Here is a 23,312-nt window from a genome sequence, read left to right on the forward strand (position 1 = left end):
CCCTCTTTTCTCCTTCTTCTGATGTCCAGCCTCTTTGCCTTTCTGGATAGGAATTGAGCATTTTAGCAAGAGTCCTCCTTCTTGATTAGTTTCTTTAGGTGTACAGATTTTAGTAGGTTTATCATTGTCTAAATATATATATATTATATATATTATGTATTTATATAATTATATATAAATATATAATATTAATATATAATTTATATGTATGTTTATATAATTATATATTTATATTATATAAATATTATATAATTAATATTAATATATATATTAATCTAACCTTTTGCAAAAGTACTTGAGATCCAGTTTTTAAGTTGTTCTCTGCAGTTTGCAACACAGCTGATCATTCTTGAATAGTCTTCATTGTTCACAGATGCCAAGATTTTCTGAGACATAAAACTTAAGAGTAGAGTAGCTGATGCCTGAAGCATCTGTTCAGCCTTATAAATAATAATAGATGAGTTAGTCTCACACAGTTTTTCTGGTGTATAATCAGCTGGAAGTGTTGATCAAATCATCTCTAGGGCTTCTCTTCTCATCACGTACTATCACAGTTAACATTTGCTCTTTGGTTACTGGTAAAGTGGAAAACCTTTTCCTTGTTTTTTATCCTTTCTTTCTCCCTCTCTCCCCTCCACTTCTCTTTTCTCTTCTCTCCCCTCTCTCTCTTTTTCCTTTCCTTTGTATTCCTACTTCCTCCTTTCCCTTCTTGCCCATTTTCCAAGTAGGTTATATTTTCTTTGTTGCATAGCAGAGGATCATTAGGTAATCTTAATAGTAACCTTTTCTTAGTTTGTACTTGATGCAAATAGTTTATGGCATTTTTTTACTAGTCTTTTCACTTTTTTTGTGGTGTCTGTGTTGATAAGCAGAAGTTGTTATTTTTTTAATGTTCATAGTGCTTAAATTTTATTTTTAGCTGAATCACCATTTTATAATTAAGTTCTTTCCTGCATTGGATTTGCACTGAGAATTTCTTTAGGGTTAAAGATATAGTATACAATACCACCTGCCGTAAGTTCATGAAAAAAACAACAAAAAAGCAAAGGCAGACTGCATAATAAAGCCACACCACGGATTCAGTCTGTCAGCCCGGGGAGAGAAGGATTTATTTGGCTTGCCAGTTGCAGTTCATCATTAAGGGAAGCCTATACAGGTACTCAAGGCAGGAACAAGGAACCAGAAAATGAAGCATACACCATGGAGAAATACTGTTTATTGGCTTGCTTCTAGGCACATATCCAGCAACATAAATTTCTCTCTCTTTTATTCTCTCCTTCATTCTCTTTCTCTTTCATTCTCTCTGTCTGTCTGTCTGTCTCTGTCTCTGTCTCTTTCTCTCTGTGTGTTTAGTTGGGTTCCTTTTAAGATAAGATTCTACTTTTTATCTTTGGCTGGCCTGGAACTAGCTATGTAAAACAGGCTGGCCTCGAACTCATAGAGATCTGCCAGCCTCTGCAAGAATCTTTATTAGTTGTTTATTTTAATACAAATCATATTTTGATATTTTAATTTCAGGTATGTGGAGGCTTTACATTAAAAAGATATTTTTAGTTGTGTGTGTATGTATGGGTGTGACAGGGAGAGAGAGAGAGAGAGAGAGATGTCTCTCAAGAGGGACAACTTGCAGAAGTAGGTTCCTCTCCTCCCATGGTGTGGGACCCAGGAAGAGAACCCACATTATCAAGTGTGGAGGCAGGCTTGGTTACCAGTGAGTCATCTTGCCAGCCTTTATAGAGGCTTTAAAGCTCTGGCTCTCAGCCATCCTAACGCTGCAACCCTTTAATACAGTTCTTCATGTTGTGGTGACCCCCAACCATAAAATTATTTTTGCTTTTACTTCATAACCACGGTAATTTTGTTACTGTCATGAATCATGAATCAAATGTAAATATTTAAGTTTTCCGATGGTCTTAGAGGACCCCTGGGAAAGGGTCGTTCGGAGTTGCCCCCCACAGGTTGAGAACCTCTGCTTTAAAGCGGTGTGCCCCGCTTTTGTTGCTGTCGAAGATGTTGTGAGTGATACCTTGTACCTGTTTGCTTTGGTTTGAAGAATAAATGTTTGAGAAAACAGAAAGTCAAGTTAGGAAGGACTCCATAAGTGAACTGATTAGACTAACAGACAGAGTGTGAATGGACAAAAATAAAGCTGAATGGCAGGACTATCTTAAACATAAGACGGAGTTTTATGCCAGTTCAATAAGACTTTGATAAAGGGGAAAGATTTAACTTTTGCTCCAAATTCTTTCTTGATAGATTGAAAGACTAGTTACAGCTTTAGCAGAAATAGTGTAGTTGGTGTGAATGGGTGGGGTCATGAAACATCTTTTTTAATGTCTCTGCACTATATGCTCCATATAGTGCATCAATATAACATTTACACCTAAATATCAATGTTATATTAACTCGTTTGAAAAAGTGGTTAAAAATGTGGCCCTAGAAGACCAGTGACGGACAGGTTAAAGGGTAGGCTATCTCAAAGTGGACGGCTTGCTACAACTAAAAAGCGTTTTTTCGCCACAAAAAATGTCCTCTCTTAGAGAAAACAATTACTCACTAATCTTTAGTTAAGGTTAATTAGTGGACGATTTGGAAGTTCAGAAGTTGGCTTATCTTGAGGGGAGTATTTTCTACTTTATGGTTTTTATGCCACTTTCAAAGATGACTCTAATTCTATCCATTCTGTAGCACAGACAATTTCCACCAGCTAGAACTCAAGTGCAATCAATGCAGAACCTTTTACATGTTCCAAAAATAGAAGCCCCACAGTAGAGGTTAGTAAAAGGCTAGCCTGATGACCATCATTAGCTAAAAACTTAATTGGTTACATTGTCTTATTTCACGCTAAAGACTTCAAAATTCCAATTTTGCAGATTGCAATCCTTTTTTTCTCTCCCATCCTCCAGGGGGCAGTGGCCTGGAATATGCCTCTTACGCACAGGCTCCCAGATCAGCACCAAACCCTTCCCGCGCTGTTCCTGCGAGCGTCAGATTAGTCGCAGGAGTCAGGCTCTCAAACTGAGCCTGCGCATAGTGCAGCTGTCGCGTGAGCGCATGCGCCTTGGGAAGGAGCGTGTAGCCCTGACGGCTCTGGGCGGGTCTGGGCTGCTCCAGTGTTTTGGGGCCCAGGAGCTGTGGGAGGAGCCGGCGGCCTCACCGTGGTAACCGCAGCGCCGCCGCCGCCCCGCCTTGCAGGCCTCCGGACTGTCACCGCCTTGGCTTTGAGGGGACTTTGGCCAGGTCCCCGGAAGTAGTCCCCCCAGACTCTCAGGCACCCCCATCCTCCCCACGCCGCTGCCGCCGCCGCCATGCAAGGCGAGGACGCCAGATACCTCAAAAGGTGATGACCAGGGCTCCGCCCTGAACAGGTCCCTGCTAACTGTGGGTTGTCACTGGGCAAAGCTAGATATGAGAAGGAGTGGGATGCAGGGAAGGAAAGGAAGGGGAGAGGGATGGGGTGGAATAAAGGACGGGACCCTGCGGGGGCGCGAGGTCCTTAAGCCACTTTGTGTTGGAGGTGGGGGGCGGCGGGGGCTGACCTGCCATCCTTGCTGCATTGATTAGTATTCACAATGAGAGGCAGGCTGGGAGAGGCAAACCCATATTTCGGGTTTGTTTGCTTTTCCTCCCCACTCTCCTGTTTTTTGCAATAGATAAATCTCAGGGGAGTTTGGAAGTGAATTCTGTCACATCATCAATTTGTGTCCAGTTTGAAATTCATAAATCGTGGGGTTTCGGAATAAAGACGGATGAGCGGCTGGTTTTTACTTTATGCAAGACTGAGATTTAAGTCAGTTGCTCTTGGTCTATTTCACCTATTTGACTGTCACATTCACTGTATAATTTCTGAAGGTAGTTCATTATTATGAAGACCTTGGCATGAAAAAGCCTACCAATTTTCTGTCTTAAGTATATGTAATATCAGGTACTCCAAAGGAAATAGAAAATTTTTTGAGATTCCTTAACTTCTGTCAACGATGAGGGCATCTATGGTGAAAAAATATACCTCTCATTGACCATGAACAAATTAAAGAAAAAGCTAATTTGGATTCCCAGTTTTTAGTTAAAGCTCGGTTGCTAATCCACTGCGAAAAGCATATACATATTTTTGGACATAACTATTGAAAAGGAGATATATTACTTTCTGAGAGATGTAGGACAAAAATATGAAAATACTTTTAAAAGAGAAAACATGCATGTTGGGTGATGATATTGGTTTATGTCCTAATGTACTTTCGTTGAGTGTATTTTTTCCTTGCTTGGTAGGGTTCTAGCTGCCACAAATATCTTCCAGTGTCTCTGACATGAACTCAGTGGTGGGCTCTTTGACCTCCCCTCTCTGCCTCTCCTCCCCCCCCCCCCCAGGGAGGAGCAGCCTTGCTAGGCCACAGAGGACATTGCTGCCAGTCCTGATGAGACTTAATATGCTAGGGTCAGATGGAAGGGGAGAAGGACCTCCCCTATCAGTGGACTTAGAGAGGGGCAGGGAGGAGATGTGAGAGGGAGGGTGGGATTGGGAGGGAATGAGGGAGGAGGCTACAGCTGGGATACAAAGTAAATAACCTGTGATTAATATAAAAAATAAAATTATTAAATAAATAAATAAAATATGTTCCAAGTGTTAGTGGACTCTTAACATAGTCAAACAATTGTGAAATAAATCAACCATACTGCTTTTTCAAAACAGGGGAACATAGTGCTTTGTCTTTTTCATTTTATGTTTAATGAAAATGGCAGATGAAAAGACTTTGATTAGAAACTTGTAAAAGGAACATTAATCAAGACAAATACATAGGCAGCTCATTTTCCAACATAATTCTGTTAGCAACATGCACATAGGGAGATTCCCCCCCCATATTTGGTCAAATACAATAAATTCTGAAGTTTCGACTTTAAACCTAAGGTTATTACAGAAAGTGCCGCTGTTGTAGCATTTGCTGATTTTCATATGAGGTGGTTATGTCTGATGTGGTTTTGCTTGGGATCATTTTACCAGTGTGGACATCATCTAGAAAACAATAAATGCAACTGATCTAGCCACTGTGATGGTTTAGTTAAAGTCAGAATCTGGTAAAAGATTGAAAATACGTTGTTCAATTTTGGCAAAAGTTTGCATTGCCTTCACATTATGTATATACATACATACATATATGAGAGAAATTATATATATATATATGGAATGGAATAAATGTCCTTTATTCTACCCCATTTCATCATATATATATATATATATATATATATTATCATATATACGACAGATGGAATGGAAAGTCAGGAACTTGATGGGTACTATAAATATGATGCTTTGCTAGATTTTTCACATTGTATAATTATGCTCCACTTATATTATGAATTAACACTTTATTCCCTTTTCTGTAACTGAATAACATATATCCATTACGTGGATACATTACAATCTGTTTATTTATGACACAAGTGTTGTAGATATTCAGGGGATTTGTGCCTACTGCCTTTTAGGAATAAAGGTGCTATCATCATGACAGGATTTTGTTTGAACACGTCTCATCATTTCATTCATTGTAAGCTTGAGATCCCAGGAACATGGAGTAGTTACATGTTAGACTCAGTGAAGAGCCAGCAAAGAGTTTTTCCCAGTGTCTGTCCTTCTTATGTATGGACTTCTTATGTATGAGGACTCCAATTTTTCCACACTTTATATTTTCTCTTTTTGTATTGTTTTGTGTGTTTGCTCTGTAACTGTAGCTGTTCTAGGGGGTGTAAAGAGGTGTCTGATTCTGACTTTGATTTGCATTTCCTATTACTAAGTAAATTGAGCTTCTTTCATCCTCCTTGGACATTTGTCTTTCTTCTTAAGGAAAAAGTTATTGAAATATATTCTTGACATTAGGCCTTATTAAATAAGCAGTTTACAAACATTTGTCCCAGCCTTTGGCTGCCTTTTTACTGTGTCGAGTATGTCAATAGTGTCAACGATTTTAGTTTGTTAAAGTCTAATTTATTAATAGTTCCTGTTGCTTTTGAAAACAGATTTAAGAAACCATTGCTAAGTCTAAGGTCGTGAAGCTTTCCCTTCGGTTTTATAGTTTTAGATCTTAAATATTGGTCTTTTAGCCACTTGAGTTGATTATGGTGTATGATGCTTAAGAATCTCTAATGGTCTTAGCATCATTTGTCAGAGATTGTTCTTTCTCTCCATTGATAATTTGAGCATCCTTGTTGAAAATTAATGAACTGTAAACATAGGTGTTTTCCAGCACTGTCAGTCCAAATCAACAGATTTGTTAATATGTAGATTACCTTGTGCTAGTAACTTACTGCTTAACTTGGGGAGTATTTAGGTTGAGAAGTGTGAATCCTACATTTGTTGCTCTTTATCAAGATTGTTAGTTATGTAGGGTCTTTGGTTTCTGTGCAAATTTAGTGTTGTCTTTTCCTTCTCTGCAAAAAAAAAAAAAAAAAAAAAAAAAAAAGGCTGTCAGAACTTTGATAGGGCTTCTTACTGATTCCATGAGTCATCAGAGGAAAATACTACTATCTAAATAATAAGTTATCCTGTCCTTGAACATAGGATTGCTTCCCCCTCCCCCCCTTTTTTTTAGTTCTTATTGATTTCTTTAAATTTTAACTTTTAAGTATTTTAAGTGCTGAGCCTCCCTGCTTCCATTTATTTGTAAGCAATTTGTTCTATTTGATATTATGGGAAACTAATTTTTTTCTTAATTTCATCTTTAAATTTTTAATTAGTATCATATGGAAATACAATGTACTTTTAAATGTGCAACTTTAATGAGTATATTTTTTTAGATCAAACAATTTTGTATAGTTTTTAGAATATTCAAAGAGAAAAGTGTCATTATAGATGGGTATAATTTATTTCTTACTTTCTTATCCGGATGCCTTTTTACTTCATGTTTCATTGCTTAGATTCAAATCTCTAGGACTATATGGAATAGAAATAATAACACTGGACATTTTACTCTTGTTTGTGATTTTAGAGAAAAATAGTTGTTTTTCATTATTAAGTATGACGTTAACACTAGGATTTTTCACTCATGCCTTGTCTCATATAGAGGAGGGTTTCCTTTTCTTACCCAGTGCTTTTATGAATGAAGAGTTGGTTTTTATAAAATATATGTTCCGTGTCAGTTGAGACAATCGTTTCCATCATTTTATTAATGTGTTGAATTCCTTGGATAATATCACGTGGCTTGTGCAGTCTTTTAATGTGCTGCTAGATCCTGTTGGCTTGCACTCTGAGGGTATTTCCAACTGCATTCGTTAAGGATATCAGCCTGCAGGTTTGTAGTGTCTGTGCCTCACGTCAGCACGTAATGGATTATGGCATTTTCTCTCCCCTTCTATTTTTTGGAGGAGCTTGAGGAGACTTAGTGTTTATTTTTCTTTAAATGCTTGGTCTGTTTTACAAGTAGGCCCGTTTGGCCTTAGACTTTTCTTTGTTAGAAGTTTTTGTCTCAATATCTCGCAGTGCTAGTATATTATATAGTTAGTCTTTTCTTAGTTTTTAGTTTTTATGAGGTCAGAATAATGCCCTACTGTTTGGTTCTACTAATTTTAGTCTTACTCAATCTAGCTGAATATTTTGATGATTTTTGAAGTTTTTTATTTTTTGAAATTAACTTTATATTATTTCACCCTCCTGTTCATCTTTCCAGTCCCTCCCAAGTACCCTACTCTGTACCTCTCTCAAGCCCATGTCCTTCCCTTCTTTGATGTTGACATAGGATTTCAGGGATGGCTTGGTATTAGATAACCTGTTAGGGGGCTCCTCCCTGGGGAAGACCATCTCTCCAGCTCCCAGCAGACCTCAGTTGCTTAAAATTCTTTGACTAGGGTTAGATCCCCCGGGTTCACCTTCCCCATCAGCATGTCTGTTGATGTAATCCTTCCTCTGGATTTGTTTATACAGTAAGATAGGTTCTCACTGTGGCCCTCCTTGGACTGGAACTCTCTGTAGACCAAACTAGCCATGAACTCAGGGAGATTCTCCAGTCCTCTGCATACTGAGTGTTGGGATTAAACTCGTGAGCCTCCATGCCTGGCTTTTTGGTCATTTTAAACAATCAGCATTTCTTTCACCCTCATTTTCTGTTTCCTACGGATTCTATTCTTATCATCATTAGTAGTGCAGACCTAGCTTTTCTCAGCCTTTCTAATACTTGAAGTGTAAAACTGAGTTACATCTTCTCAAAGTAGGTGGTTGTAGTCACAGATTTCTGTTCAGCACTGCTTTCTCATACCCATAAGTTTTGGTGTGTTGTTTTCATTTATATTTATAACTTCTCATGTGAGTTCTTTGACTTAGTAGCTATGTAGATGTAGATTATTTCCTTTTCTATATTTTTATGACTTTTTCTTTCTGTACTGATTCCTAGTTTTCTTCATTTGTAATTGGAGAGCACACACTATATAATGTTAGTAGTTTCAATTTTACAGATAGTCAAGGTACATAACATAAGATTCACCTGTAAGAATATTCCATTTACCTGTAAGAATATTCCATTCCACACTTTTTTTAGGGGAAGTGGAATTTCTTTATATGTAAATTAGGTGTACTTGACTTATACTGTTCAGTTCCTTTATTCATAGTAATCCATATAGGTATACCCATTATTCCAAGCAATGCTGAAGTCTGTCACTATTGTTATAGAACTGTTTTCCTATCATTTCTTTCAAGTTTTGTTTTTTATGGCCTAGGTCTCTATTGTCACATTCATGTTTGTAATTGTTAGATATTCTAGATGTGGTCATCTTTTCTCACCACAGTATTAGTTATTAAGTTTTGTACCAGCTTGTAATTTAAAGCCTGTTTTATATAACTGTTCTACCTTTCTTTTGTATTGTTTGTATTTTTCCCATCCTTTAACTTCAAACCTGTTCATATCTTTAGATCTAAATTGTCTTCCATGTAGACAGCGTATATACATATATGTATATGGTTCATGCTTCTTCCTTATCCTTTCTGGAGGTTAATACCTTTTAGCTGAGAATTTAATTTATAAAGTGATTACTTCATAATGAAGAACTTATATCTGCTTAAAGAATCATTTCAGACTAAAGATACAAAGTGGCTTCTGTTTAGCTAAATTGTTACCTTCCTCAGTATTCTTTATTCATTTTAGTTTCTATTTACAGTCCATTTCTGGCCAAAGGACTCTAATAAATATTTCTCTATGACTTCTATTGTGATAAATATAAAACACATTTCTAAAAAAATTTAGCATCTTTTGGCTCAGTCTTCTGATATATATATTTATATATAATAAAAACAAAGTGAACCAGTGATGTTACTAAGAAGACAATACTAGTAGAAATTTGCAGATATTTCAAAGATAACAGTTTAATGCCAGGATGTTGCAAATAAAAAATTACAGTAGTTTTTTCAAATTAAGAGACTAGGTAAACCATTTGAGAGATAATCATCTCAGTAGTTTGACATTTCTCATATCATTGTAAATGCTGTGTTCAATCCTATTTGAAAGTTTAGCACCCAGGCTCTGTGGCACATGGTTGTAATCCCAGCACTCCGGGAGGCAGAGGCAGGCAGATCTCTGTGAGCTTGAGGCTAGCCTGGTCTACGAAGTAAGTCCAGGACAGCCAGGGCTACACAGAGAAACCCTGTCTCAGAAAGTAGAAAGAAAAAAAGAAAGAAAAAGAAGAAGAAAGAGAGAGAGAGAGAAAAGAGAAAGGAAGGAAAGAAGTTCAACATTTAAGATAAAATTATTCATATTTAAAATAGAAATAGAAAATTTATTGAGGTACAACTATTGTGAAAACAGTTTTAGCAACTGAGAGTTGGCTCAGCAGTGAAGATTTCTTGATGTTCTTGCAGAAGACTCCAGTTGAGTTTTCAGTGCCCATGTGGTGGCTCATAACCATCTAACTCCAGTTACAAGAGACCCACTACCCTCTTCTGGTCTCCACAGGCTTTAGACACATACATAGACAAGTACAAACATTCAGACACATAAAATATAAATAACATTTTTCTGACAAAAATAGGGCTCAAAAGTACTCAAAGCAAATTCTACCAGACTTTCAAAGATGATCTCCAATCAATCCTTTTAAATTTTCTAAAAGAAAAGGAAAGAAAGAAAGAAAGAAAGAAAGAAATAAATCAAAAACAGAAGGAACACTCCCAAACTACTCTTACATACCCAAACTAAGTAAAGGCACAACAAAAACAACAAAAAGAAAACTACAGGCCAGTATACACAATGATCCTATATGTTAAAAATCTCATTAAAATACTTACAGACTTAATATGGGCATATATCCAAAAGATTATATGCCAGGACCAAAATGGCTTTACCCCGAAAAGGCAAGGATGGCTCAACATGACTTTATGTAATAAATTAAATAAATAAACTTAAATATATCATTATCTCAATAGTTACAGAAAAACCTTTAACAATATCTAGCATGCCTTTATGATAAATGCCTTAGAGAAAGAAGGACTAGAAGGAGCATACCTCAGCATAATGAAAGCTATATATGAGAAACTTAGAGCCCACAGTATCCTAAATAAAGAAAAACTTAAAGTAAACAAACTGAAATCAGGAATGAGGCTGTGCTATCAGTTATCCCAGTCCCTCTTCAATATACTGCGCAATGTGCTTCCTGGAGCAGGATTCAAGAAAAGGAAAGTAAAGGAATGCAAGTAAGACAACGAGAAGTAAACTATCATTAAGAGATATCAAAAGTTTCATCAGAAGTCTTCTAGAAACAATCAACAATATCAGCAAAGTGTCAGGATAAAGAATCCATTTACAAAAATTAATAGCTTTTCTATATGCCAACAACAAACATACAAAGAAAGAAATTATGGATATGCTCACATTCCCAATAGCTCCAAAGAAAAGAAAATATCTCGGAATGTACTTAACCAAGGAGATGAAGGACTTTTAAAATGAAAACTTTAAATTTCTAAAGATATTGAGAGTGAGGTGTTGAAGTCTCCCATTATTAATGTGTGGGAATCTACATGTAGTTTAAGTTTTATTGATGTTTCTTTGAGAAAGACACTAGAAAATAGAACAGCATCTCATGCTCATGGATTGGTACAATTAATATTGTGAAAATGCTTGTACCAAAAGCTATTTGAAAGATTCAATGCAATCTCTATCGAGATTCCATGTCATTCTTTACATTTCCATGTGCACGCACACACACATACACAGGAAACAAACAAACAAAAAACCATTTACTAAAATTCATTTGCAACCTTAAAAAGCCCTGGATAACCAATGCAATATTGAGCAAAAAGAACAATGCTGGAGGGATTAATATTACAGATTAATTATTTATAATTGTAATTAATTATCACAGTACAGAGCCATCTAATCAATCCAACACAGTGCTAGCACAAAAACAGACATGTAGACCAGTGGGACAAAACAGAAAACCCAAACATGAGTACAGTATAAGTAACTATAACCACATAGTATATGACAAAAATGCCAAAATCGCACACTGGAGAAAAAAATAGGTTCAACAAGTGATGCTAGGAAAACTGTATGTCTATGTGTATAAAAATGAAATTAGACCCATGTCTGTCACCTTGCACAAAAACTAACTTCAGGTGGATCAAGGGCCTAAATATGAAACCTGGAACACTGAAAGTGCTGGAAGAAACTGTATGCAGTACCTTATGTGGTATGGCTGGAGGAAAGGACTTTCTGAATAGGACTTCGTTTACAAGGCCAACATTTGACAAGAGGGGCTTTATAAAGCTAAAGTTTCTCACTGTTAAGGAAACAATTGAGTGAAGAGGAAGTTCTCAGAATGGGAGAGAATCTTTGCCAGCTATCCAAAGAGGATTAATATCCAGAATATATAGAGAACTCAAAAACTCAGGGTAAAACAAAACAAAAACAAACAAAAAAAATGACCCATTCAAAAGGTGGGCTATGCAAGAAGGAGGACCCTGGGTAAGATGCTCAGTCATCATTCAGAAGGGCAAACAGGATAGACATCAGAAGTGGGAAAAAACAGGGAACAGGACAGGAGCCTTCCACAGAGGAACTCTAAAAGACTCTACTGATCAGGGTATCAAAGCAGATGCTGAGACTCAGCCAAACTTTGGGCAGAGTGCAGGAAATCTTATAAAAGCAGGGGGAAATAGAAAGACCTGGAAAGGACAGGAGCTCTACAAGGAGACCAACAGAATCAAAAAAATCTGGGCCCAGGGGTCTTTGCAGAGACTGATACTCCAACCAAGGACCATGCATGGATATAACCTAGAACCCCTGCACAGATGTAGCCCATGGCAGCTCAGTGTCCAAGTGGGTTCCCTAGTAAGGGGAGCAGGAACTGTCTCTGACATGAACTGAGTGGCTGGCTCCCTGATGGGAGAGCAGCCTTACCAGGCCACAGAAGACAGTGCAGCCACTCCTGATGAGACCTGATAGGTTAGGGTCAGATAGAAGGGGAGGAGGACCTCCCCTTTCGGTGGACTTGGAGAAGGGCATGGGAGGAGATAAGGGAGGGAGGGTGGAAGAAGAGAGGGTGGGACTGGGAGGAGACAAGGGAAGTGGGCTACAGCTGGGATCCAAAGTGAATAAATTGTAATAAAAAAGAAAAAAATGGGCTATGGGTCTGAACAAAGAATTCTTATAAGAAGAAATAAAAATGACTAAGAAATATCTCAAAAAAAAAAAAGTTCATCATCTCCACCAATCAGGGAAAGCCAAATCAAAACAACTCTGCAAAGACATCCTAATTATAAGTGTTTCATTTACTCGCTTTTAAACATGGTTCTTTGTGTAAATCCATATTTTTTCAAGGAAACACTGCTCATGCTGGTACTTTTCTGCTGGGCCAGGAAATACAAACTTGTCCCAGGCTCTGAAGAAATGTAATTAGGCAGCATATGCTAATCTAGCCCTCATGTTTTAGATGTGGAAACTGGGTGAAATGAAGGCTGTTCTGTGAGATTTTAATCTATTTTTTTAATTTTTTGTAGGAAAGTTAAAGGGGGGAATATTGATGTACATCCATCGGAAAAAGCTCTCATTGTTCAGTATGAAGTGGAAGCTACCATTCTTGGAGAAATGGGGGATCCCATGTTGGGAGAACGAAAGGAATGCCAAAAAATGTAAGTTTCCTTCATTTGTATACATTTTGAAAACGGGACTTTATATAACCTTTATACAAATGATATTATTTTAATCTTCATAGATAACAAATGGTTATAGCATCCTTCTAGACGTACTTTATCTTAGTCAAGGAAGGGTTGCATTAAACTATATGAATATGGAATATATTGCTACAGGAAGTAAAATTTTTGTAATGTTAACTGAAATTAATCACAAAAGATACGTTTATATGGGACTTTTTGCTTCATTTGCACTGTCGAGTCTTAGAAAACCCTGTGTTCTTACTTTCATAGAACTGCTGGGAGTGGAGTGATGTTAAGGTGTTCCCACGTGAGGCACAGATCTTGAATTAGCCCTAAAAAACAACCTAGTCCTCTGAAAAATGTTAGTAACATGAAAGCTCTTCCTGAGATTGCTCTTAGATCTAGTGCCCTACTTTCTTTCCTTCTTGGTTTTGAGGGAGTCCCTCGGGAACTGTCCTTTTTTTTTTTTTTTTTTCATTATTCTGAAGTTTTTTGCTGATAATTATCTTACCTTCCTTCTATAATTTTATGGTAATAGAAAAAAGATTTGCTGTCCCTTAGTGTTCTCCCTCAACCCTCCTCCAGCTGGATACAACATTGATTTGGTAACTGCCTAGCACTGCCGATGCCGTGTTCTGTTGGAACTGAGTGTGCTCGGGCTGCCGAGTACACGTGTGATAGAACTGCGTTAAGTGTGTAGCACTGACTCTGGTCCTTACGCGGTCTGGGGATGATTCTTCCCCCCACAAGGATCATTGTTTCCCATGGAGATCTTTTAAGTTGTCATTATAGGATAGCCACATTGGCATCTCAGAGGTGGAGTCCAAGTAGTTTGCAACATGATTGGCCCCTAGAAGAAAGACTTACTCAGCCTGAATTTCAGTGATGCCACAGAGAGAAGCACTGGCTTGTTCCACCCTATAAAGAGACGCTGCTCTTTTTCTTGTCCTCATTGGTTTTCCATTGGGATCAGAAGGGACTTATATTAGTGACTCGTACTAAAGATGCATGAGTTTCTAGACCATGTGTGTGCATGTTCACCCTGTGGGCCAGCTCACTCATATATTCTTTTCTCAGCTTTTTTTTTTTTCTGTTTCTCAATGCTTGCCTGAGAGTATGCAACTTGAACACTAATGAAAATCTCTTGAAATTTCATTATTGGATTTCCTAGAGGAAAGCTGTCTTTAACTTTATAGTTTCATAACCTACACTTCAGGAGAAGAATTTAATTTTTAGTACTAAGGGATACGCTCACTAGCCAAAGGTGTGTCACACTCAGCACGTAGCAAAAGACACTAGCAAAAGGAAAATGTGTTATGTTACGAGGTTTTGTGAAGAAGAGGAAATCTATATAGATTAAGGTGAGTATGATATAAGCCGCCATTAAATTGGGCAAGTCAGTAATGGCCTAAATCCACAAGCCTACTATCTCAGCCTCTTACATCACTCAGAGAAGTGATATAAGCCATTCTCAACGAAGTTCAACTTTTTGAAGAGTTCATTTTGAGAAGCTAATGGTTATGGTGTAGAAATCAACACATGATATTTTGTTAGTTTTTAATAGACGTTGGGTGCCTAACCAAAAGTACATATGCTGATTAAAAATAGTCAAGTCATTTTTTTCTCCAGTTTCCTTTTAATAGAGCTGAGATTTAGGAGACTATGCACTAAAACCAAAATTGTTTGAGTTAATGCAGGTTGAACTGGATTGCTAATACATGTGGTGATAGAAAATAGAAGAGATTTAAAGTCCTGTGTATATTAAAACAGACGAGAATCAACACACCCATTATAATGGCTAAGGCCCACTGGCAACAGTAGATACTGACAATGTAGTGATAGGAATTCTCAGCCATAGCTTATAGTAATATAAAATGTATACAATATTATAAAATGCATATATTTTATATTAACCTAACATAGGTTCACATAATATCCAGTAATTGCATTTTTAGATTCTCACTGAAATGTGTCAGAAACTTATGTCTACACAAAAGTCTATACATATATATTTAAAGAAACTTTATCTAAAAGAGCCAACAATTGAAAGCAAGCTAAATATTACTTCATAGTGAGTAGATCAACTGTAGTATCTTTATATCTTAAAGCATTATCCAAAAATGAAAAGAAATGACAAAAAGGCACAGAGGGGACCTTACATGCATATTGGTAACCAAAAGACGTCAATCTGGAAAGTGTATACACTCTACAGTTCCAGCTCTCTGACATAATGGAGGAGCCAAAACCATAGCATAGTGAAGGAGTTGGAGATTCCCATGGTAGAGGATGGGGCATTTTTAGAGCAATGCGACTTTTTTGTATGACACTATAATGATTGATACATATATTTATAAAAACTCATAGAACATAGAATAGGTGCTAATATGAACTATGGCTCTCTGTATCAGTATTAGTTCCTAGCTACATTAGGGTTTACTCTTTTTGTATTCTGTGACTTTTGATAAAATAATAAATACTCCACACAGATACAAGATGTTAACTATAGAAATACACAGTGGAAACTGGAAAAGAGATGAGCATGTGATGTGTACCTTGTGAACACTTTTTCTAGAAAACTCATCTACTCCAAATGAAAAGACATGCTTAGTCAGTTTCCTTTTGTTTGGTTTGGGATAAGCTCTCATTGTATAACCTAGGCTAATCTTGAGTTCAGGGTTCTTCCACTTCAGGGTCCCTCCCAAGTGCTGGAATTGAGTTTTCCCATCATGCCCAGCTGTTGATGAGGTTTCTTTTGTGTCTCTTCTGGGTCAGATTTGCTAACACACGTTTTCTGGTTTGGTTTGGTTTGGTTTTTGTTTGTTTGTTTGGTTCGTTGGTTAAAATTAAACATCAAGATGTCCTTTTGGGGCTATTTCTATGGACCATCCTTGTTATATGTGCATAGGAGGATTTACTTGACAATCCTGATTTTCTGTTTTCATAGTTCTTTCTCATGCCATGAATCCATGTAAACAGGCCATTTTATTCCTCTGTACCATCTTAAGACTCCTAGTGACTGTAATGGGCTCAATTTAAGAGGAAGGAAGGCCAGAGTACCTCTATATAGCACTTCCTAGCAAGTACCAGTCTTGGGTTCCAGTCCCAGCCCTTCAAGTAAAGAAAACTAGGAAATGTCACATTTAAGTATAAATTATATAATTTGTAGCAGTATGTATTCATATTCAGTAAGAAGTAAAGACTGTGTTTTCTATCAGAAGTACTGCTTCAAAACAGGACTTCTGAATATCATGTCCAGAAAGTCTTAAAAGATTTAAGTTGCTTTGAATTTATATAAGCCTGATTATATCTAAATTTTCTTTTAATAAGATTCAATGGTAAGATAGGTATAGACTCTATGTATAATTACAAATTATCTTAAAACAGTATTATTGATCTGTCATGCACTTTTATAATGTCTGAATTGGAAATTCTGATGTGCTTGCAGCATTCGTCTGAAGAGTCTCAATGCTAACACAGACATAACCTCTCTGGCCCGGAAGGTGATTGAAGAATGTAAACTCATTCATCCTTCAAAGCTAAATGAGGTAGAACAGCTTTTGTACTATCTACAAAACCGCCGTGATTCATTGTCAGGAAAAGGTAAGCAGAAGGAGTCTGGAACTTAAAATGCAACACCAAGGGTATATATATATATATATATATATATATATATATATATATATATATGACTGTAGTCTTCAAAAATATTATATGTACTTTGTAAATGTATATGTAATGTAGTATAGTATTGTATAAAAATAAAGAGTTATGAAAACTTTATTTATTTTTGGTGGTGAGTGAGTTCTTAGCAATGCTAGGATAAACAAACAGATATATTTGTTTCCTACATTGGAGGTTTTATGCTTCTACATGCACTGGTCAGACTTGATTTCACTGGATGTGCATATGTACACATTAGCTGAAATAAGGAGATAAGTTTTGTCATAATGATTGTAGACCAATAAAAGGCACATTTAGGGCAGGAAATATCTTCTCTGTTCTAATTAGCCTTATAGTTTCTCAATTTACTATTTATACACAATTTATAATTTGAGTGAACTTTTTTTATATACCTATATATTTTTATTTTTATTATTAGCTACATTTTATTAACTCTGTATCTCAGCTGTATCCCATTCCTTCATTCCCTCCCAATACCACCCTCCCTCCCTCATCTCCTCCCTGCCCCTTTCCAAGTCCACTGATAGGGGAGGACCTCCTCCCCTTTCATCTGACCGTTTTATCAGGTATCTTCAGGACTGGCTGCAAAGTCCTCCTCTGTGGCCTAGCAGGGCTGTGCCTCCCTTGGTGGGTGGGGAGGGCAAAGAGCCCACCATTGAGTTCAGAGCCTGGAAACAACCCAGATGTCCATCAACAGAAGAATGAGTACAGAAATTGTGATATTTTTACACAATGGAATACTATTCAGCAAAAACGAGGAAATCATGAACTTTGCAGGCAAATGGTGGGATCTAGAAAAGATCATTCGGAGTGAGGTATCCCAGAAGGAGAAAGACACACATGGTATATACTCACTTATTTAGACTTACAAGATATAATAAACATAATGAAATCTATACACCTAAAGAAGATAAACAAGAAAGAAGGCCCGGGGTAAGATTATCAGTCCTCACTTAAAAGACAAATGGGGTGGGCATTGGATGTAGGGAAAGACAAGTGACAGGACAGGACCCTACCACAGAGGGCCTCTGAAAGACTCTAGTTGGAAGTGTATCAAAGCAGATACTGAGACTCATAACCAAGCCTTCGGCAGAGTGCAGGGAATCATATGAAAGAAGGGGGAGTTAATATGACCTGGAGAGGACAGGAGCTCCACAGGGACCAAATATATCTGGGCACAGGGGTCTTATATGAGACTGTTTCTCCAACCAAGAACCATGTATGGATAGAACCTGGAACCTCTGCTCAAATGTAGTCCGTGGTAGCTCAGTAACCAAGTGGGTTTCCTAGTAAGAGGAACAGGGACTATTTTTTACTTGAGTGAATTTTTTAAGTGTTTCAAATGTTAATATACATATGATACATATCTCATGCTTTAGATGATTCTAGGATATTACTCTCATGAATTTTTCCTAGAAAAGTATGATTTTTTTTCCTGTCTTCAATTCCCTCATAAAAGAACTGTACCATTAATGTTTTAGAACTCAGAAAATGAAGATATTTTCAAATAAAAATGAAAACACTGTGTGAATGGATTAGCGAATGTTTAGTGGTTAGAATACACTCTATGAAAAAAAGAAATGTGAAAAATATCCATTATACATGGATAAATTAATTCAAGTCAACGTAACTCTTTCTGTACACTAATAGTTGAAGATATATGTTTTACTGTCTCTTAAAACTATGCTTATCTAAATTATTTAGGGGTTTTTTGTAATTTTTTTATACTTTGATAATTTAAAGCCAGAATCCTCATCCTAATGAGATGGAAAGAGAACTGTATACATTATAACACTGTGATCCATCACCTTAAGTGATTTCTTTTTCTTTGCTTATCAAAACTACTCTTACAATAAATTATCTGTATGAGACAGAATTTAGCTGGTGGTGATGTATCCTTACCTCTCATACTGCTCCTGAAAGTAGTAAGGGCTAATTACTCGTCAGTTCACTCTTTGTTTATGTCTCCTTGGGAGAACAGACTTCCTAACATTTTTATTGTCAAGAGCATGTTTCTCATTTCCCATCAGTCATTCCACATCACAGAAAAAATATTTCTTTTTATTAGCATGTACTAATTTTATGTATTAATTGTATAAAGCTGTGGTTTGCATTATAACAGTTTGATACATGAATGTAGAACCCATATTTATCTCTAGCCTCCTTTCATAACTCTTTGCCAATTCCCTTCTTGCCAAGTAGTCTTCAGTATAAGTTAGGTCTCCTTTATGTTTATTTATTTTCTAATTACACATTCTTTTGATACATTTATATTTGATTTAATGTATGCATTGTTTCTTTTTAGAATATGAGAATGTGTTTTAAACTGAATAGTATAGTAATGGGCGCAAAATTGTGTGTAATAACTTTGAATGCCTCCTTGGGTGTAAATGAAGATTAAGTTGATGTAAACATCAAATATTTACCTTTTAATTTATGCCCTTTATTTTTCTTTTCAGACAAAAATAATTCACTTTTCTTTACTTCAGCTTATGATTTATCTAGTATTTCATACTCTTCATGTGTTAACTTTAGTTTTCATATGATTTGTTTTTGTGTTACTCGTACTATTTTTTTTATCTTGCTCATTTACCTATTCCTATCTTAAATGAGTATAAGTTCTGTCATAGATTTTATTAATTTATGTTCTTTTGGTAGCATCATTAGAACAAATAGCTGATTTTTACATGGAAATATTTTATGCACTGAGAAAAATTTCATCAAATGTTTAGTTTTATATCCCCAGCTTAGGCAGCATTAAAATTCAACTATTAAAAATAATTACTTCCAAACCCTTAAAACCCAATTCTCAGAGCTTTTTTTTTTTTTTTAATCTTTTTACAGAAAAAAAAGAAAAATCAAGCAAGCCTAAAGATCCACCTCCTTTTGAAGGGATGGAGGTAAGACTGTATGAATTCTGTTCTGGTAAACAAAAGACTGCAGATATCACCTTTGCCTTCAGTAACACAGATGGCCATGTTGGTCAGATGTGGATTTTAAATGATTCTGTTTAGAGATATCTGAAAAAGCCAAAAACATCAATTGATAAAAACCAAAAATTAAAACATAATTTTAATTTTATTAAAATAAGTGGAAAAAATGTTGTGAACATTTTGAATTAAGCTTCAAAATATTTAATCTTTTATAGTAGGTTCAAAGAACTTTGTGTTACATTTACACAAAGTTACATCAAGAGACAAATTTTAGAGTTTGTATATGTTTCATTTGATTGTTCTTATAGTTTCATATTAACATATAGCTTCATATGTAAAGGCCTAAAGTTTCTATCTACAAAAAGATGGCTATTGTCAGTTCTTTTGGTTACTATGGTAAGAAATCTGATCACAAGATTGTCATCCAGCTGACAGCGAGTGTGTCCACAAGAGCTGCTGAGTGCTTCCCACCTCTGTTTCAGATTGACGAGGTGGCCAACATCAATGACATGGACGAGTACATTGAGCTGTTGTATGAAGATATTCCAGACAAGGTTCGGGGTTCTGCCTTGATCCTGCAGCTGGCTCGAAATCCCGATAACTTGGAAGAGCTACTGCTAAACGGTGATTTCTCTTTCAAAATATTAAAAATAGAAAAGTCATATAAAACAAGCCTACCCTTAAATTTTGTACTCAGATCTTAAATATTTTATGTATGGAAATGCACATATATATGTTCTCATGTCGAAAATGTTTAGTTCCAAATTTTAATTCTTTTTTTCTTCTATGTATTAGGAATATTTTCAGTCTATTACTTATCTTCCACTAGTTCCACTCTTATTTCACCGTGCTTTTTTTTTAATTTCACGTGTGTTTTTGAATTTCATGAGTTTCTCTTGAAACCAGCATACTATGGGATCTTTTTCACAATAGGTTCTTTATAGTTGAACACTACAGGTTGTCTATTGGTGTGTTTAGTCTGGTCAATATTGATGTAATGCTCAGAAGGTAGGTTTTGCCATTTTGTGTTTGCTATGAATGACAAGACTTTTAACATATTTATATATTTTTAAATTATGAACATTTTTATCATGATTCTTAACCTCTTTTACTCTTCTATTCCTGCTTTCTTATATTATTATTTTCTTCTATACTAGGTGTTTTCCAGTTTATCATTTTAAGCTAATTTTCTATAATTATTTTTTCCTGAGTTATCTTAGTGATTCTCTGACATTACAATTGACAGTTTCAAACCTTCTCATTCAAATTACTACCAACTTAATTTTAATAGTATACAGAATTTCATTCCAATACACCTCTTTACTCCTTTCCCTCCTCACTCCTTTTACTGTGGTATTACTAATGACATATTTCTTACATATGTATGTGTGGGATATGTGCATATCTATATGCGTATTCACTAGTGCATGAGCACACATGTTCATATAAATATACATTCTCGTGGGTGTGTAGAGGCTCAAGGCTGATACCAAGAGTCTTGACTAATCACTTCTGCCTTATTATTTGTCTACCAGTTGAAACCAAAGCTTGAGGAGATGGTCAGTCCAGCTAGTCAGCTTGTCCCAGTGATCCACCTTCTGAGCTCAGGAGTTACAGGCCTGGGGACTTTGCAGGGACCAATGCAGGCAGTGATCCACGAAGAAGTGAGCGTGAAAACTCAGTCCAAACTGGCTTCATCAACCTGGATCAAACCTGGGGAGTCAGAAGTTTGTTGTCAGCATATTTAAAACACAGTACAATTTAGGAAAACGTTTCCAGGCCACACTCACTCCCCTCCAAGTGCCCAGTAAAGCTTACGGTGTAACCCCATAAAAACTCCTTTACTAAGTACATGTGACCAGGAGGATAGGTTCTATAGCTGAAAGGCCTAGAATCGTGTGTGGTCTCTGAAATAGTGTAGAGGTCAGCAATACATGTGACATCTCCTTTAAGAATGGGTTCCATTAACTGGGAGACAAAGATTATGGTGTAGGGAGGGAAGAGTCTGGGATAAACATTCTAGGAGAGATCTGTCTCTACAGATAGCCAGAAAGTCATCAGGTCATTACAACATCCACCTCCGCCTTTCTGGGTGGAAAACAGATAATACCTCCTCTGAGGAGAGGCCCTGTATATTTAGCATTCCTGGATCCCTGGTGTTCTGTGAATGCAAGGACCTTTGTGCCCCCAACAGATAACAGGAATTCTTTTGTACTTTCTGTGTGTCATTCTTCCTTGTGCATACCTCTGTGTGTTTTAACGTAAGTCTGCTTATCAGCTTGTTGATGACCCTATGTAAACACAAAATTGCTCTTTTCTTTGAGCTTTCAGTTCTCTTGGCCTCTATTTTCTCAAGTCTGACCATGACCATGGCATGTTTAAGTGTTGATATCATTCAATATGGCATACCTTTTTGATCTTCAGCAAACATGTAGTTTTTAGCTGTTATTTAATTAAATGTTCACTTTGACCCTTTATATGTTTCTGGGACTTCCATCATGTATATGTTATTCTGTTTTGTTTGCCATACATCTTTGAGGGTCTGCTTATTTTGGCTTCCATCTCTTTTCTTTAGACTGACTAATCTAAAATGTTTATTTTAGCTTTTGTACCCTTCAAGTACAGAGATCCTGTTTTTGTCTGTTTTATAGTTTGTGTCCTCTTGGTAAAACATTCTCATTCCTTGCATACCTACCTTTAAGTCTATAGAAACGATTTGCTTTAATTTCTATATTTATGCATCTGTGTATGTGTCTGTGTGTTTGAATGTGTGTACAGGTGTGCAGGTGTGGTTTGGAGACCAGAAGAGAGTACCAGGTATCTCCCTCTTATCATTGCCAACCGATTCTTTGAGGCAAGGTCTCTACTTGGATGTGGGACACAGGTTTTCACAGGCTAAATTCCAGCAAACTTCAGGGATGCACCTGGTTTTTTTCCCCTTGGAGCTGTGCTTGAAGGTGTGTGAGATGCCTGGTGGCTTGCTTGGGTGCTAGAATCTGAATTGTGATCCTCACAATGGCTAACCGGCCTCTCCAGCCCTTCCTTTAAGTTTATGAATATAGTAATAGCTTACTTAAAGTCTTTGTCTCATAAACTCAGTGTCTATGCTTTTTCATGGGCCGTCTCTAGTGATGACTTTATTATCTGAGTATGGGTCATACAGTTCTGTTTCTTTCTGTACTGAGTTGTTTTTTTAAAACAATATGTGGTAGCTCTGAGAATTAGATTCTTACTACCCAAGCCTTTCTATTAGACATTGTTTGTTTGCTTACTGAGTTTTTAAGAATTAAGTCTGCAAAGTTGGTGTCCCTTGTAGTGTCACTGAAATCTGTACTCAGTTAGCTTATTGGTCAACAATGATTGGGCAAAGACTTTTATTAAATGCCTGATAATAAGGTCTTGCCTTGCTGAAGACCTCTTTCTATGTTAGGGTGTGTCCTAGGTATTGAAACATTTCACATGTAAGACTCTGCTTTCCTCCTTATACACTGTTTCAGATTCAGCTAGAATTGACAGATTAGCAGCTTTGTAGGTCTTTTTGTGGTAGGCATACAACTGTTTACCTGTGTGTGGCTTTA

General features: G+C 36.6%; 1 protein-coding gene across 2 annotated transcripts in view; it reads left to right on the top strand.

The window, feature by feature from the left end:
* Positions 1-3,045: 3,045 nt before the first annotated feature.
* The window catches only part of Kifap3 (kinesin associated protein 3), a 139,248-nt gene continuing 118,981 nt past the window's right edge, over positions 3,046-23,312 (top strand). Inside the window, exons 1-5 of one of the 2 annotated variants that reach the window (XM_021639423.2) lie at positions 3,046-3,340; positions 12,965-13,096; positions 16,566-16,720; positions 19,646-19,701; positions 20,217-20,358. In XM_021639423.2, coding sequence (XP_021495098.1) covers positions 3,309-3,340; positions 12,965-13,096; positions 16,566-16,720; positions 19,646-19,701; positions 20,217-20,358 — 517 coding nt within the window. In that variant the 5' untranslated portion in view covers positions 3,046-3,308. The remainder of the gene's footprint in view (positions 3,341-12,964; positions 13,097-16,565; positions 16,721-19,645; positions 19,702-20,216; positions 20,359-23,312) is intronic. The other variant, XM_021639424.2, reaches the window with a different exon arrangement.

The sequence above is a fragment of the Meriones unguiculatus genome, chromosome 11 (genome assembly GCF_030254825.1).
Source record: "Meriones unguiculatus strain TT.TT164.6M chromosome 11, Bangor_MerUng_6.1, whole genome shotgun sequence".
Classification (NCBI taxonomy): Eukaryota; Metazoa; Chordata; class Mammalia; order Rodentia; family Muridae; genus Meriones; species Meriones unguiculatus.